The 17,617-nt window shown below is 53.0% G+C and overlaps 1 protein-coding gene across 5 annotated transcripts in view; it reads left to right on the forward strand.

Annotated features, from left to right (window-relative positions):
- The window catches only part of SLC26A11 (solute carrier family 26 member 11), a 32,903-nt gene that overhangs the window by 12,147 nt on the left and 3,139 nt on the right, over positions 1-17,617 (forward strand). For all 5 annotated transcript variants that reach the window (XR_002731511.1, XM_023211622.1, XM_023211624.1 and 2 more), the window contains 9 exons: positions 5,583-5,758; positions 6,176-6,248; positions 8,732-8,782; positions 12,606-12,666; positions 13,548-13,603; positions 13,902-14,042; positions 15,099-15,226; positions 15,535-15,634; positions 16,114-16,247. Coding sequence is in view for 4 of the 5 variants with exons in the window: in XM_023211622.1 (XP_023067390.1) it covers positions 5,583-5,758; positions 6,176-6,248; positions 8,732-8,782; positions 12,606-12,666; positions 13,548-13,603; positions 13,902-14,042; positions 15,099-15,226; positions 15,535-15,634; positions 16,114-16,247 (920 nt within the window). In the remaining variant the exon portion in view is untranslated. The remainder of the gene's footprint in view (positions 1-5,582; positions 5,759-6,175; positions 6,249-8,731; positions 8,783-12,605; positions 12,667-13,547; positions 13,604-13,901; positions 14,043-15,098; positions 15,227-15,534; positions 15,635-16,113; positions 16,248-17,617) is intronic.

The following is a 17,617-nucleotide window of genomic DNA, read 5'->3' on the forward strand; positions in this document are numbered from 1 at the left end:
TTTTTACTTTTTTTTTTTTTTTTTTTTTCCTCACTCTGTTCGCCCAGGCTGGAGTGCAGTGGCCGGATCTCAGCTCGCTGCAAGCTCCGCCTCCTGGGTTTACGCCATTCTCCTGCCTCAGCCTCCCGAGTAGCTGGGACTACAGGCGCCCGCCACCTCACCCGGCTAGTTTTTTGTACTTTTTAGTAGAGATGGGGTTTTACCATGTTAGCCAGGATGGTCTCAATCTCCTGACCTCGTGATTCGCCCGTCTCAGCCTCCCATTTTTTTTTTTTTTTTTTTGAGACAGAATCTCTGTTGCCCACGCTGGAGTGCAATGGCGTGATTTGGGCTCACTGCAACTTCCACCTCCCAGGTTCAAGCAATTCTTGTGCCTCAGCCTCCCAAGTAGCTGGGATTACAGGCTTGCACCACCAAGCCCAGCTAATTTTTGTATTTTTAGTAGTGATGAAGTTTTGCCATGTTGGCCAGCCTGGTCTCAAATTCTTGGCCTCAAGTGATCCACCTGCCATGGCCTCCCAAAGTGCTGGGCCACCACACCCAGCCTCCTATCTTTTTACTTTTAACGTATTTAATCGATTTGTGTTCTTGTGTTTAATGGTATGTTTTGTAGGCAGCATATAGATGGGATTTGTTTTTAATCTGATAATCTCTGCCTTTTAATTGGAAGGTTATGCCATTTATATTTCATGTCATTATTGGTATGTTTGACTTTAGATCTACCATATTGTTGTCTGTTTCCTGTTTGTCTCATTTGTTCTTTGTTCCCTTTTCCCCCTCCTTCTACCTCTATTGATTATTTTTTATGATTCCATTTTATGTCCTTTATTGGCTGATTAGCTGTAACTGCTGTATTTAGTTTTTGTTTCTAAGTGGCTGCTTTAAGGTTTGTGGCAAACATCTTTATCTTGCTACAGTATACATTAAACTTCAATTTCATGTGATATTAGAACCTTATAGCAGGCCAGGCGCAGTGGCTCACACCTGTAATCCCAGCACTTTGGGAGGCCGAGGGAGGCAGATTGTCTGAGCTCAGGAGTTCAAGACCAGCCTGGGGAACATGGCAACACCCCATCTCTACCCAAAATACAAAAAGTTAGCCAGGCATGGTGGCGCATGACTGTAATCCCAGCTGCTGGGGAGGCTGAGGTGGGAGAATCACTTGAATCTGGGAGGCAGAGATTGCAGTGAGCCAAGATCCATCACTGAAGCTGCAAACTCCTGGACTCAAGTAATCCTCCTGCCTCAGCCTCCTGAGTAGCTTGGTCTACAGGCATGCGTCACCACATGTGGCTAATTTTTAAAATTTTTTTGTAGAAACGGGCTGTGTTGCTCAGGCTGGTCAAAGATTCTAGGCCTCAAGTGATGCTCCTGCCTCAGCCAACCAAAGTGCTGAGATTGCAGGCATGAGCCACCGTTCCCTGCAGGAACAAAGTCTTTTATATTTATGCACGTAGTAACTGTTTCTGGTGCTCTTAATTCCTTTGTACAAATCCAAATTTCCATCTGGTGTCATTTTCCTTCTACCTGAAGGACTTTAGTTTTTCTTCTGTTGCAGGCACGTTGGTGATTAATACTTTCAGCTTTTTCTTTCTTTCTTTCTTTTTTTTTTTTTTTAAGAGAGAGGATTCTCTCTGTCACCCAGGCTGGAATGCAGTGGCGCAATTACAGTTCACTGCAGCCTTAAACTCCTAGATTCAAGCAATCCTCCTGCCTCAGCCTCCTGAGTAGCTGGGACTATAGGTGTGCATCACCATGCCTGGATGCTTTTTTATTTTTACTTTTTGTAGAGATGGTGTCTTCCTACGTTGCCCAGGCTGGTCTCTAACTCCTGGGCTCAAGGGATCCTCCCACCTTGGCTTCCAGAGTGTTGGAATTACAAGTGTGAGCCACTACTCCTGGTGTTCTTTCAACTTTTGACGTTTGTGTGTCTGAAAGTCTATTTTGCCTCATTTTTCAAAGATAGTTTTGCTGGTGATAGAATTCTCGACTTTTTTTTTTTTTCCAGTACTTTCTAAAAAAAAAAAAATTTTTTTTTTTTAATTTTGAGACAGTGTCTCTCTGTGTCACCCAGGCTGGAGTGCAGTGGCACGATCTTGGCTCACTGCATTCTCTGCCTCCTGGGTTCAAGTGATTTTCCTGTCTTAGCCTCCCAAATAGATGGTATTATAGGCACATGCCACCATGCCCGGCTAATTTTTGTATTTTTAGCAGAGACGGGGTTTCACCATATTGGCCAGGCTGGTTTCGAACTCCTGACCTCAGGTGATCCACCCTCCTTGGCCTCCCACAGTGCTAGGATTACAGGCGTGAGCCACTGTGCCTGGCCTCAGGACTTTAAAGATGCTATTCTGCTGTCTTCTGGCCCACTTCGTTTCAAGAAGTGTGCTGTCATTCTTATTGTTGTTCGTCTGTATGTAGCCTTTTTCTCCACTGCTTTTAAAATATTATCACTGATTTTAGGCAGTTTCATAATGTGGCTTGATGTAATGTTTTTTGTTTGTTTGTTTTTTTCTGTGTTTATGCTTAGGATTCATTGAACTTCTTAGATATGTGGATTTGCAGTTTCATCACATTTGGAAAATATACACCCATCTTTTCTTGAAATCTTTGCAGTGTCCCCCTGTGATACGATTCCACAGAATTTTTTGCAGATGCCCATACCTGTATTTCAGGCACCTCGAAGCTATTCCCACAGTTCACTGTGATTTTCAGTCTTTTCCCTTGTGTGTTTCATGTTGGATAGTTTCTACTGCTACATTTTAGTCTTTTTTTTTCTGTAATGTCTCCACTGTTGTTAATTGTATCAAGTGCTTCTTCCATCTCAGACACTGTGGTTTTCATTTCTAGAAATCCAATGTGAATCTTTTTTTTCTTTTTCTTTTCTTTCTTTCTTTTTTTTTTTTTTTTTTTTTTTGAGATGGAGTCTTGCTCTGTCACCCAGGGCTGGAGTACAGTGGCGCGATCTCGGCTCACTGCAAGCTCCGCCTCCCAGGTTCACGCCATTCTCCTGCCTCAGCCTCCCGAGTAGCTGGGACTACAGGCGCCTGCCACCTCGCCCGGCTAGTGTTTTGTATTTTTAGTAGAGACGGGGTTTCACAGTGTTAGCCAGGATGATCTCCATCTCCTGACCTCGTGATCCGCCCGCCTCGGCCTCCCAAAGTGCTGAGATTACAGGCATGAGCCACTGCGCCTGGCCTTTTTTTTTTTTTTTTAAGATGGAGTTTCACTCTATCACCCAGGCTGGAGTGCAATGGTGCAATCTCGGCTCACTGCAACCTCTGCCTCCCGGGTTCAAGTGTTTCTCCTGCCTCAGCCTCCCAAGTAGCTGGGATTACAGGCACCCGCCACCACCCTGGCTAATTTTTGTATCTTTAGTAGAGACAGAGCTTCACCTTGTTGGCTGGGCCGGTCTCAAATTCCTGACCTCAGGTGATCCACCTGCCTCGGCCTCCCAAACTGCTGGGATTACAGGAGTGAGATACCATGCCCAGCCTCAATTTGAATCTTTTAAAATGTATTTTGTGCATCTTCACTTAACAGTTGCAGTCTTTCCTCTCGTTTTTTTTTTTTAAGTATATGGAATTCGGTTACAGTTATTCTTTTAATGTCCTATTAACTATTTTAATTCTTTTAATGTCCTATTAAATTACATTTGGTTATAGTTACTCTTTTAATGTCCAGTTAATTCTGTCATCTTTAACTATGTTACTTTTGGGTCTTTTTTTATTTTTGTTTTTTGAGACAGGGTCTCACTGTGTCACCAGGGCTAGAGTACAGTGGCATGATCATGGTTCACTGCAGCCTCAACCTCCCAGGCTCAAGTGATCATCCCACCACAGCCCCCCAAGTAGCTGGGACTACAGGCGTATGCCACCGTGCTCAACTAATTTTTTATTTTTTGTAGAGATAGTGTCTCACTAATTTGCTGAGGCTGTCCTCAAACTCCTGGGCTTCAGTGATCCTCCTGTCTTGGCCTCCCAAAGTGTTGGGATTACAAGCATGGGCCACTGCAGCCAGCCATATTTTCCTGCTTCTTTGTATGCCTAGTAATTTTTGTTTGCATGGATGCTAGATTTTGTGAGTTTGAGGTTACTGCATGCTGGATATTTTTGTATTCTATAAATCTTCTTGAGCTTTGTTCTGGGATACAGTTAAGTTTCTTAGAACAGTTTGATCCATTTAGGATCTTACTTTTTTTTTTTTTTTTTTGAGATGGAGTCTCGTTCTGTCACCCAGTCTGGAGTGCAGTGGCCGGATCTCAGCTCACTGCAAGCTCCGCCTCCCGGGTTTATGCCATTCTCCTGCCTCAGCCTCCCGAGTAGCTGGAACTACAGGCGCCCGCCACCTCGCCCGGCTAGTTTTTTGTATTTTTTTAGTAGAGACGGGGTTTCACCGTATTAGCCAGGATGGTCTCAATCTCCTGACCTTGTGATCCGCCCGTCTTGGCCTCCCAAAGTGTTGGGATTACAGGCTTGTGCCACCGCGCCCGGCCAGGATCTTACTTTTAAGCTTTGTGAGCTGGACCAGAGCCGTGTTCATTCTAGGGCAAGCCTAATCTGGCCCACCACTTGATTTTGTAAATAAAGTTTTATTGGAAAGTCACTCCCATTCATTTACTTTGTCAGTGTCAACTTTTATGCAGTAATAACAGACTCGAGTAGTTGCACCAGAGACTTTATGGCTCACAAAGCAGAAGGTTTTTAGTATTTAGTCCTTTACAGAAAACATGTGCCAACCCCAGGCCTTGGGCTAATCTTCCCCACTGCTGAGGTAAAGCCCTCAGGAGCCCCTGATGCTCCATGAATTATGAGGGTTTTTCGCTCTGGTGTGAGTCCCTGGGATTGTCCCTTGTAACCCTCTTCCCCACTGTGGATTTGGGTCATTTTCGCCCCGCTTTGCCTCGACCAGTTCTCTGCTGCACACCCGAGGGCACCTCTGCAGATCTCTGAGCTCTGTCTCCGGCCACCCTCTCTGCTCCTGTGACCTTGCTGTCAGCTCCAGCCGCAGGCCTCCTCAGACTCCCTCCCAGCATTGCCCCCTGAACTCAGGGCTCTGCTGGGGGTCCCCTCCATACACATGGGGGCCATCGGGGACACTGCAAGCAGCCAGCAGGGCAGTGACAGACTCACCTCCCTCGTTTCCCTGTGGCCGTCGTGCCCGCTGTCCCGCGTCTTAGTGGCCGTCATGCCCGCTGTCCCACATCTTGGAGGCCATTGTTTCTGTTGTTCGGGGAAGGGGATACATCTGGCTTCTTCCTCCCTTGTGCTTTGAGGTGGATATGCCCTGGGCACCTGATTTCAGAGAGTCTTTGTCGGGGTGCACGACGTCCAGTCACCTGGAGCTTGGCGGCAGGTGGCATGTGCACCCGTCTGCAACGTGCAGCTCTGCTATCCCACCTGCTCACGCTACCACATAGCACTTGTGCCTGTGCTATGTTTCCCAGAGTGCAGAGTGAGGACTGTGGCCCAGCGGGGGCCTCTTCTGCCCCTGGGGTGTCTGCCCCAATAATCTGGAGGCAGCCGCGCTACCCCACGCTCGCCAGGAGCGGGGTCCTGGACGCACCTCTCCTTCTCTCCTAGCTCGCAACGCCCTGGTGGTCTCCTTCGCGGCCCTGGTTGCATACTCCTTCGAGGTGACTGGATACCAGCCCTTCATCCTAACAGGGGAGACAGCTGAGGGGCTCCCTCCAGTCCGAACCCCGCCCTTCTCAGTGACCACAGCCAACGGGACGATCTCCTTCACCGAGATGGTGCAGGTGGGCAGAGCCAGGAGCCAGGATGGCGTGGCTGAGGCTGCAGTGGCCCCTGGCCTGGCCCCTACCCTGGTGCGTCTGCTGGGTGCCGGGGGTCTGAGGTCAGTTGGGACAGCTGAGTCCTCAGGAAGGGACATCTCCGTCATTAAAGAATCCCAGGTCGGACGCAGGCTCAGCGAGCTCAGGGATGTCACGTTTGTGTTCCGGGGTGCTTCTCCCGGTTTGGACTCCAGCTGAGGATGAATTTGCTGTGTTCCTCCCAGCACCTGGCGCCTCTTCAGACAAGGAGGCGCATCCTGCAGCTGACAAGCACTTGCTCCTGTTACCTGTGGGGAGGTGTGGCTCCTTGCTGCATTCATGGGTCACTGCCGGGTCCTACCCCTTAGGAAGGCCACTCACCATCCCTCTCTCCTCTCTCAGGACATGGGGGCCGGGCTGGCCGTGGTGCCCCTGGTGGGCCTCCTGGAGAGCGTTGCGGTGGCCAAAGCCTTCGGTAAGACACCTGTCATCCACGCCCCAGGCCTCCCAGTGCGCCGGCTGGGCTAGGCCTGCCTGCTTTCTAGCTTGCTTTTATCTGTTACTAGTGTTAGAAATTTGAATTCGTAATACATGCTCATGATAGATATATACGTATTATGTACATATGATAAAACTGGATCTATAACGAGACATCGCCCTCCCACCCCATGGTGTGCTGGTGAGTGTCATAACAGCCTCTGCTCTTTGTGGAAATAAAAGGTTTTGCTTCGTGGCCCTTGCCGATGTCCATGGTGTAAATGCTGCTGTCTGATTTTGAGGTCACATCGCTGAACGGGGAGTTTGCACATGGAGCTGGGTTGAGATCTGCATGAACAACCATATTCTATGGCATCTCCACCATGTACATACAGTGGGTGCAAATAACCTCATCAGCAGTAGCCAAATACCAAATACATTAGGAAGTGATGAGTTTTAAGTATTATCTTTGGGCCAGGCATGGTGGCTCAGGCCTGTGATCCCAACACTTTGGGAGGCCAAGACGGGAGGCTCGCTTGAGTTCAGGAGTTTGAAACCCACCTAGGCAACATAATGAGACCTCGTTTCTATTAAAAATAAGAATTAGCCGGGCATGGAGCACACCTGTGGTACCAGCTGCTCGGGAGGCTGAGGCAGGAGGATCACTTGAGCCCAGGAGGTCGAGGTGGCATTGAGCTGTGGTAGTGCCACTGCACTGCAGCCTGGGCAGCAGAACAAGATCCTGTATTATCTGTTTAGTTGAAAGTTTTGGCCAGGCGTGGTGGCTCATGCCTGTAATCCTAGCACTTTGGGAGGCTGAGGCGGGCGGATCACAAGGTCAGGAGATCAAGACCATCCTGACCAACCTGGTGAAACCCCATCTCTACTAAAAATACAAAATAATTAGCCAGGCGTGGTGGTGGGCGCCTGTAGTCCTAGCTACTCTAGAGGCTGAGGCAGCAGAATGGCGTGAACCCAGGAGGCGGAGCTTGCAGTGAGCCGAGATCATACCACTGCACTCCAGCCTGGACGACAGAACGAGACTCTAAAAAAAAAAAAAAAAGAAAGAAAGAAAGAAAAGAAAAGTTTGCCAACCTCTGTCTTAGATCCATGCTCCTGTGCCTTCCCCTCAAATCTTGGCCTGCTCACCTCTCTGAGATGGCCCATCTTAGACTTTCCAGTCGTCTCAACTGGTCATCAGAGAGGTTTCCAGTTTAAAATGTTTTTCTCGGTGGGCGCGTTGGCTCACGTCTGTAATCCCAGCACTTTGGGAGGCCGAGGTAGGCGGATCACCTGAGGTCAGGAGTTCGATACAAGCCTGACCAACATGGTGAAACCCGATTTCTACTAAAAATGCACAAATTAGCCAGGTGTGGTAGCATGCACCTGTAGTCCCAGCTACTCAGGAGGCTAAGGCAGGAGTATCTCTTGAACCTGGGAGGCAGAGGTTTGTGGTGAGCCAAGATCACTCCACTGCACTCCAGCCTGGGTGACAGAACAAGACTCCATCTAAAAAAATAAAAATAATAAAATAAAATGTTTTTCTTATTATAAAAAGTGTTGTAATCCCAACACTTTGGGAGGCCTAGGCAGGAGGATCGCTTGAGCTCAGGAGTTTGAAACCCACCTAGGCAACATAACGAGACCTCGTTTCTATTAAAAATAAAATTAGCCGGGCCTGGAGCACACCTGTGGTACCAGCTGCTCGGGATCCTAAGGCAGGAGGATCACTTGAGCCCAGGAGGTCGAGGTGGCATTGAGCTGTGATAGTGCCACTGCACTCCAGCCTGGGCTGCAGAACAAGATCCTGTATTATCTGTTTAATTGAAAGTTTTAATTTAATTGTTAATAATGGCTATGTTTATTAATATACATTCATTGTAGAAAATGTCAAAAGTGCAGAAAAGAGTAAAGAAGAGACAAATCACCAGTAATCTGTTTTACTACCACAATTAACTACTGTTTACATGTTTTCTTCTTGTTGTTTGGGACGGTCTCTGTCGCCCGGACTGGAGTGCAGTGGCACGATCTCATCTCGCTGCAGCCTCAACCTCCTAGTCTCAAACCATCCTCCTACCTCAGTGTCCTGAATATCTGGGACTATAGGCACACACCACCATGCCTGGCTAACTTTTGTATTTTTTTGTAGAGATGGGATTTTGCCATGTTGCCCAGGCTGGCCTCAAACTCCTGGGCTCGAGCGATCCTCCTGCCTTGGCCTCCCAAAGTGCTGCTATTACAGCTGTGAGCCACTGTACCTGGCCTGATTACATGGTACTGTACCTCTTTCCACTCTGTGATACATTCAAGCACATGTTTACATGCGCATATATGTGAATATTTTAGATGTGTATTCATATAGTTATATTTACAAAACTTATTGCCATACGTAGAAATTCATCATCTGTTTTACATTTTGTGAATACTTTTTGAGTGATGTTGAATATCAGTGACCATGCCTTTACTGTTGGTTCCCTTTAGCGTCTCAGAATAATTACCGCGTCGATGCCAACCAGGAGCTGCTGGCCATTGGTAAGACCCCAGCTGTGGGGAAGACCCCCCGTGGGCCTCCAGGGACCCAGGCCTGCCCCTCTGTGTCTCCTGCGTCGTAGGAAGACCGTGATGGTGGTGATGAACTGGGAGGGCAAAGGTGGCCCCGGATGGGCTCTTCGGGAATATTCTGTTTTGTTTTGGGTTTTTCAGACAGAGTCTCGCTCTGTTACCCAGGCAGGAGTGCAGTGGCGCGATCTCGGCTCACTACAACCTCCGCCTCCCAGATTCAAGCGACTCTCCTGCCTCAGCCTCCTGAGTAGCTGAGACTACAGGCGTGTGCCACCATGCCTGGCTACTTTTTGTATTTTTAGTAGAGACGGGGGTTTTACCATGTTGCCCAGGCTGGTCTCGAACTACTGACCTCAGGTGATCTGCCTGCCTCGGCCTCCCAAAGTGCTGAGGTTACAGGCATAAGCTTCCGCACCTGGCTCTTCTGGAATATTAATAAGAACTCATTCCCAGACATCCACACTGCTCAGTTTAACCCCTAAGAATAAGGAGCTGACCTCTGTTATCTGTCCGACCACTTGCTGAGCACCTGTGCTGTGTACCCGGCCCTGAGGTCTGTAGCCTTTGTCTAGATCCAGGAACACCTGGAATGTCCCACCTCGAGGAGGGAGTGCCCAGGGACAGGGTCGAGAGCTGAAGGCTGTGGCCGGGGGAGTCCAGAGCAGTCTTCTGATTGTACCCGCACCCTGCCCTGTGCCTCCCTCCAGGCAGGGGCAGGTGGATTCATGAAGACTCGGGGGCCCCAAGTTGCCTGCCTATGGATGGGGGTCGTGCCTGCTTTCACCGTTTAGTTTCCTCTTGTTATATCTCTGCAGGCTGACTTCTTAGTGGTATATTTTGAGACCACAGTGTGAAAATATATATATATTTTTGTGTGTGAGACTGAATCTTGCTTTATCACCCGGGCTAGAGGGCAGTGGTGCAATCTCAGCTCACTGCAACCTCTGCCTTCTGGGTTCATCCGATTCTTCCACCTCAGCCTCCTGAGTAGCTGAGACTACAGGCGCATGCCACCATGCCTGGCTACTTTTTGTATTTTTAGTAGGGATGATGTTTCACCGTATTGGTCAGGCTGGTCTCGAACTCCTGACCTCATGATCTGCCCGCCTCGGCCTCCCAAAGTACTGGGATTACAGGCACCCGCCACCGCACCTGGTCCAGTGTGAATCTTAAATTCAGTTATCGTGACTGAATCGTGGGTCCCAAGCCTTCCTGCCTTTCCTTCTCGCCCCTCATGAGACTGGCACGGGGTAACCCAGGAAGCACCATGGGCTTCTTCCCAAGGGGTGTCCACCCTGACAATTTCATGAGAACCATTTGACTTCTTTTTTTTTTTTTTTTTTTGTTGAGACGGAGTCTTGCTCTGCCGCCCAGGCTGGAGTGCAGTGGCCGGATCTCAGCTCACTGCAAGCTCCGCCTCCTGGGTTCACGCCATTCTCCTGTCTCAGCCTCCCGAGTAGCTGGGACTACAGGCGCCCGCCTCGTCGCCCGGCTAGTTTTTTGTATTTTCTATTAGAGACGGGGTTTCACCATGTTGGCCAGGATGGTCTCGATCTCCTGACCTTGTGATCCGCCCGTCTCGGCCTCCCAAAGTGCTGGGATTACAGGCTTGAGCCACCACGCCCGGCCCCATTTGACTTCTTGACAGCAAAGTGAGTGACCCAGGTTGGGTCACAAAGGGACGTTGCCCGGGCTCCTCTCTGAGCCATGGAGAGCGGGGCACTGTCTAGTTGAGTGGCGGAACTCGGGCTTCCTAGGACTCACACACTGTCAGGCCGAGAAAATCCACGGCCTCCCCGAAGCCCCCCAGTAAATCTTCCAAATGTGATTTCCCAGAGCATCCGATTCCCATTACTTTACTTAGTGTAATTATTATTTGAGACGGAGTCTTGCTGTGTCGCCCAGGCTGGAGTGCAGTGGCACAGTCTCGGCTCTCTGCAACCTCCGTCTCCTGGGTTCAAGCAATTCTGCTGCCTCACCCTCCTGAGTAGCTGGGATTACAGGCGCCTGCCCCCAAGCCCGACTGATTTTTGTATTTTTAGTAGGACGGGGTTTCGCCATGTTGGCCAGGCTGGTCTCGAGCTGCTGACCTCTGGTGATCCGCCCACTTTGGCCTCCCAAAGTGCTAGGATTACAGGCCTGAGTCACAGCCCCTGGCTCTATTCCCATTACTTTAAAAATACCACAGAACTATTCTGACGGCACGCTGAGTTCCAGGGATACAACGCAGACAGTGCGAAGGTCAAGGTTACTGTGACAGCCATGGGATTCCTTCATCTCAGATAGGCCAGGTAGATTTCAGCAGCTGCACAGCAAGAAGCTGGCTGATGTGAGCCCATAAAGGCCAAGCTGGGAGGGGTCGCCCTGGTCAGCTTTGGCTCACAGAGTTGGGTCCCCAGCCCAAGCTGTTGCAGAGTGAGGATGATCCTGTGCAGCCTGCGGTCACCGCAGGCCTCTGCTGAGACCTCCCACGCCTGCATTTCCTTGCCTTATCCCCTCTCAGGGCTGTGAGCTGGGCCGTGTCACCCAGGATGCCGTGATACTGAGTTGTCCCCAGCCCAAGCTACCTTGAGAGCAGGCCCTGCACCTTTGAGACCTGAGAACCCACTGTGGGTCTTAGCGAGCAGGAGTGATTCTGGTTTTAGTGGTGCCTCCAGGTGAGACAGATGCTGGTGGGAGCGTGGGGTCTACCTGAGCAGTGATCCCGTTCTTGGGCCTCAGCGATGCTGCAGGCGTGGGCTTTGTCTGTTGTCGGCAGCCAGCATCACCTGGGGAGGCAGCATACCAGCCATGACCTTAGCCTCACTGTGGCTGTCATCTCATGAGAAGGAGTGCTGGGTTTGAAAGGAACTGGGTGGAGAACTGTGGGCAGCCACTGACCTCCCGAGCACGTAGGGTTTGTCTGACGGGCACTTTCATCTCAGCTGTCACCCTCTCCTGGGCGGTGAGATGCTCCCCTCTGTTCTGCGTGGGGAAGGCATGTCCTAGTCACACAGGAGAGGCTGGGTGAGAAGTGTTTGAAAGCTAGGATCTGGCTGGGCATGGTGGCTCACACTTGTAATCCCAGCACTTTGGGAGGCTGAGGTGGATTTATCACCTGAGGTCAGGCATTTGAGACCAGCCTGGCCAACATGGCAAAACCCTGTGTCTACTAAAAATACAGTTAACTGGGTGTGGTGGCTCATGCCTGTAGTCCCAGCACTTTGGGAGGCCAAGGCAGGTGGATCACCTGAGGTCAGGAGTTTGAGATCAGCCTGACCAACATGGTGAAACCCTGTCTCTACTAAAAATACAAAAATTAGCCAGGTGTGGTGGCACATGTCTGTAGTCCCAGCACTTTGGGAGGCTGAAGCAGGTGGATCACTGAGGTCAGGAGTTTGAGATCAACCTGGCCAACATGGCAAACCTCTGTCTCTACTAAAAATACAAAAATAAGCCGGGCGTGGTGGCACGTGCCTGTAATCCCAGCTACTCGGGAAGCTGAGGCAGGAGAATCGCTTGAACTGGGAGGCGGAGGCTGCAGTGAGCTGAGATCGTGCTACTGCACTCCAGCTTGGGCAACAGAGCCAGACTCTGTCTCAAAAAGAAAAAAAAAAAAAAGGCTAGGCTCTACATCTGCAAGAGTGTGGCCTGTTTTCTTCCCTGAAAGAGTGTACAGGCTCAGGCCCCCAGGATAATTCTCGCAAGCCCTGCCTTCCTGCCTCCCTTCTGGGTTTTTATCCCCTCCCCATCTCCTTTCCCTCCATCCTGTGTACCCACCCTCCCCGATCAGCCTGTCTTGTCTCCTCCCCAGGTCTCACCAATGTGTTGGGCTCCTTCGTCTCCTCCTACCCAGTCACAGGCAGCTTTGGACGGTGAGTGACCTGTCTTCCACTTCTGTTTGCCCACGTTGGATGCCTTTACGTTGGTATCCTGACGAGGAGTCTGCCTGCCCTGACCCTAGCGCCCCATCCTCCGCTGTGAACTCTCCGTGGAGGGGCAGGGCTGGGGGTCACCCCGCTTTCCTCCAGGGTGTCCTCTGTTTCTTTACTCTCATAGATGGTCCTGCAGTTTAATACTAGAAACTTCCACTGGGCATTGTGGTATACCCGTGTTATCCCATTTACTCTGGAGGCGGAAGCGGGAGAATCGCTTGAGCCCAGCAGGTTGAGGCTGCAGTGAGTTGTGACTGCACCGCTGCACTCCAGCCTGGGCAACAGAGCAAGACTCTGTCTCTAAAACAAATACTGGAAAGTTCCTAGCACACCAAAGCCCTTCTAGCTCCTGGTGCCAGAGTCAATTCCTAAAAGGACGTGGAGACAGGAAGGGCTGCAGCTCTGCCCTGAAGAAGCCAGGCGTGAGGCTTAGCCCAGACGCCCTAGGGCCCCTCCTCAGTCAGGACAGCAGGATGGGGGCGATCTGTGGCTTAAAGGAGAGAAGGAGGCACCGCTTGGCAGAGCCCAGTCCCCCAGCTGCTGACGCTCGCCCTGCAGGGTGTGGGGCCCCCACGTGGATGGGGGCAGGAACCCGAAAGGACATGTGCTTCCTGAACTGCTTCTTATAGTCAGGGTGGCCTGAGCACAGCAGTCTGTGACTGCACCCTAAGTCTCTTGGCCTTGCCCTTCTTGCAATCCCTGCCTGCTTCCTAAGTCGTGCTGGGAGCTGACGTCCCCTTGGAAGAACAGCCACAGGGTGTGGACTGAGGTCTCCCCTTTCCTGGCCCCTGGTGACTGACGGTCTCTGTGTTGCCTTCCAGGACAGCCGTGAACGCTCAGTCGGGGGTGTGCACCCCGGCGGGGGGCCTGGTGACGGGTGAGGCCCTCCATCTTCCCCTTGTGCCCCCAGCCCTGGGAGTGGTAGAAAGGGAGGAGGGGGCCCAAGAGACGTCCCTTTGGCTTATGGGCCGTGTGCCCCGGAACTGCACAGGGACTCGGGGGGCCACAGAGGAGTGGGGAGACTGCAGGAGACTGAGCAGGGGCTGGGGGCCTTGGCACTCGTCGCCCTACCCCTGCCCCTGTCCCCAGTGGGCTCCGCCGAACAGGAGGCTGCTCTGCTGCGTGCTGGGGGGACCCTGCGCCCCTGAGGTCACCCGTGTTCCCATGCCCCGCAGGAGTGCTGGTGCTGCTGTCTCTGGACTACCTGACCTCACTCTTCTACTACATCCCCAAGTCAGCCCTGGCCGCCGTCATCATCATGGCCGTGGCCCCGCTGTTCGACACCAAGATCTTCAGGACGCTCTGGCACGTTAAGAGTACGTCCTTGTCCTACGGGGAGAGCACTGTGATGCAGTGTCTGAACGCGGAGAATGTCATTTGTGCTACACCATTTTCCGCAGCCACCGCTGCGGGGCTGGGGCAGTCCTGGAACAGAGGAGTGGATGGCCAGGAGATGGCCCCAGAGATGGTCCAGAGGCTCAGTGGGAAGAGCTGGAGCTCCTTGTCCTGACACCTGGGGTCCTGAGGGGAGTGCTGACCTGGGGGAGGGTCCCCTCCTGATCCCCCGCCCTCTTTCCCACCCTCCCTGCCGCCTCCAGCCACCGCTCTGCCCGGCCCAGCTGGGGAAGGGACGGGAGACGTGCCTGGTGACCAGCAGGGGCAGTGGAGCAGCCTTGCACTCGGGCCCTGACTGCCAGGTCCTTTAACTTAACACACGTTGTTTTCTTTTGTTTGTGGAAGAAGCACGGAGTGGGTTCACCTAGCTGACTTGGCATTTTCCGGTCAGCCCCAGCAAGTTGCCAGGTGAAAGGATGGATAATTTTCTTGCGTGCCTGTCGTGTGCCAGGGCCTTTCACTTGCCAGTGCGCTGGGGCTTTAGAACAGCCCTGAAACATGTTAATATGCCCACGTGGAATGGGATGGTCGCTACCGCTAGAAACCGAGGCTTAGCCACGGTGGGGCGGGCCTGACCTACGTGAGGTGGAATCCCCGCCAGGCCTGAGCCCATGCACTTTGTCCCCAGGGCGCCTTCTCGGCCAGGTCTCGAGAGTTCACGTGGTCCCTGCCCCACTCCCCAGGCCAGCTCTGTGCCCTGACAAGCCGCTGCCGCTCCCTCCCTGAGGTGGGAGGCCAGGGACCGAGCGGGCAGGTCTCGGCTGCGCTCAGCTCGGATGAGGAGGGCATTTCCTGCCTTCGACTTGAAGCCTGGCCTGGTCAGCAGCTGCTGTCCCCAGGTCCTCAGGAGTCCCCTCAGGGGCTGCTTTGGGTCCATGAGCACCTTTACTCATATGTGGGGGGTAGAAAGCTCTCACAGGGCCATGTTGGGGGCTTGGGCGGCTGCCAGGCATCCCTCAGCAGCACCCTTCTCCTAGGGCTGGACCTGCTGCCCCTGTGTGTGACCTTCCTGCTGTGCTTCTGGGAGGTGCAGTACGGCATCCTGGCCGGGGCCCTGGTGTCTCTGCTCATGCTCCTGCACTCCGCAGCCAGGCCCGAGACCAAGGTACCCTGCTGTGGCCTCTGAGTGGGGAGTGCGCTGGGGGCAGGACTCCTGGGCAAGGTCTTATGTGTTGAGGGTCTGGGGTGATGGTGGTCGTGGGCGCTGCTGAAGGGGACTGCTTGCTGGCAGGCGGGCAACCACCCTGCTATAAACCATGGTGTTCTCCCACTGTGTGGGGGCCGTGGGGGTCTCCCCTTAGCACCCCACTCCCGGTTCCCTCTAGTGCGCTAGGTTGGGTGGGGGCTTCCTGCTTGGGACAGGCCAAGCCTGGTGGAGGCTGCCCGGTCTCCAGGACTCACTCCTCCCTGCAGGTGTCAGAGGGGCCGGTTCTGGTCCTGCAGCCGGCCAGCGGCCTGTCCTTCCCCGCCATGGAGGCTCTGCGGGAGGAGATCCTAAGCCGGGCCCTGGAAGGTGCATGGGTAGGGGCAAGGTGGTCTGAGGTCGCTCCCCTGTCCTCTGCCCCCCACTCCCAGCTGTTCAGGACCCCAAGGCCCTGTCCCCGCCACTCTCCAGTCCACAAGGATTCAGGCGTCTCTGAGTGGGCAGGACTGTCCCCTGTGGGCCTCAGCCAGTGACTGCTGCAGCAAGGGTGGTGGCTCCCCACATACCACTCCTTCCCTCCCCTAAAGTCCCCTTCCTGTTTCTAGGGGGTTGATTTTAGGGGAGCCAAGGGCCTGTAAGTCCTAGGAGGGTAACAGCTGCTGCTGTCATCAAACAGTTGTGTGTCTGGTCCTGCCACCCGAATCCCCCATCTGGGTGACTCAGTCCCCACGAGATGGAGCACTCTGGCCTCTCTGTCCCCTGCCCCTGGCCAGAGCCTCCTTTGGCCTCTGCGGAGCGGCTTTGGGCTGCTCCGCGTGGCATGACCTGGCTGGGACCTGTCTCCCCAGTCTCCCCGCCACGCTGCCTGGTCCTGGAGTGCACCCACGTCTGCAGCATCGACTACACCGTGGTGCTGGGGCTTGGCGAGCTCCTCCAGGACTTCCAGAAGCAGGGCGTCGCCCTGGCCTTCGTGGGCCTGCAGGTGGGTGTGCGCTGGGCTGCCTTAGGGGTCAGCAGCTGCCTCAAGTCCTTCCTGTGCCTGCCTCCCGTGGTGAGCGTGACGTCTCTGGGCTGTGATACTGGATGGCCCTCCGGCCGGTGCTGGCTCTGCCTCTGATGTAAACAGTTCTCGTTCCCGTCTGGCCTTCCTCGCCCCTCCCTGTGGAATGGGGAGCGGTGGTCCCCAGTCCTCTGAGGGGTCACGTTATGGCTTCATTTCCCTGGTGGGCACTGCCACACGGTCCTCAGTGCTGGGGACACACGGTGAATGAGGGTCAGTCCCTGCTCTCAGGGGAACTGTGTTTTAGGAAACAAAAAGAGACAGGTGAGGCCGGGCGCAGTGGCTCATGCCTGGAATCCAGCACTTTGGGAGGCCGAGGCGGGCAGAACACCTGAGGTCAGGAGTTCAAGATCAGCCTGGCCAACATGGTGAAACCCCGTCTCTACTAAAAAATACAAAAAAAAAAAAAAAAAAAAAAACGAGCCAGGTGTGGTGGTGAGCACTTATAATTCCAGTTACACGGGAGGCTGGGAGAGTTGCTTGAACCCAGGAGGCAGAGGTAGCAGTGAGCCGAGATCCCACTACTGTACTCCAGCCTGGGCGACAGAGTGAGACTCCATCTCAAAACAAAACAAAAACAGGTGCACATAGAATTTCGTGAAAAACGTATTGTCAGGGCTTCCAGCGATTGAAGAAGACAGGTTTCTATGGAGGCCGTCCTGTTCAGAGCTGCAGGTAAAATGTAGGGGCCGGGTTCTGGGCCCTGCGTATTAGGCCTCACCTGGGAGCCTTCGGAGCGCTGCAAGGTCGACATCCCAGGAGTGTGGCCGGTGTTTGCAGAGAGGCAGGGGTCTCTGTTGCTGTGATTAAATGTGTGCTCCCTGCCAAGTCCTAGATGGCAGAACATGGGGAACTAGGGCGTGTCCCCAGGCACTGAGAGGAGACATTCATGAACTAGCCATGAAACAGGAGGCTAACTGAACCGTATACCACGCCCCACTGTGTGGGCCACAGCTGGTACTTGTCAGGGTTTTATTCATCCCCAACCTGGCCCCTGAGGCTAGTTCTATCTTTTTTTTTTTTTTTTTTTTTAAGACAGAGTCTGGCTCTGCTGCCCAGGCTGGAGGTACAGTGGCGCGATCTCAGCTCACTGCAAGCTCCACCTCCCGAGTTCACGCCATTCTCCTGCCTCAGCCTCCCGAGTAGCTGGGACTACAGGCGCCCGCCACCACGCCTGCTAATTTTTTGTATTTTTTAGTAGAGATAGGCTTTCACCTTGTTAACCAGGATGGTCTTGATCTCCTGACCTCGTGATCCGCCCACCTCGGCCTCCCAAAGTGCTGGGATTACAG

This window comes from Piliocolobus tephrosceles, chromosome 16, assembly GCF_002776525.5.
Source record: "Piliocolobus tephrosceles isolate RC106 chromosome 16, ASM277652v3, whole genome shotgun sequence".
Lineage (NCBI taxonomy): Eukaryota > Metazoa > Chordata > Mammalia > Primates > Cercopithecidae > Piliocolobus > Piliocolobus tephrosceles.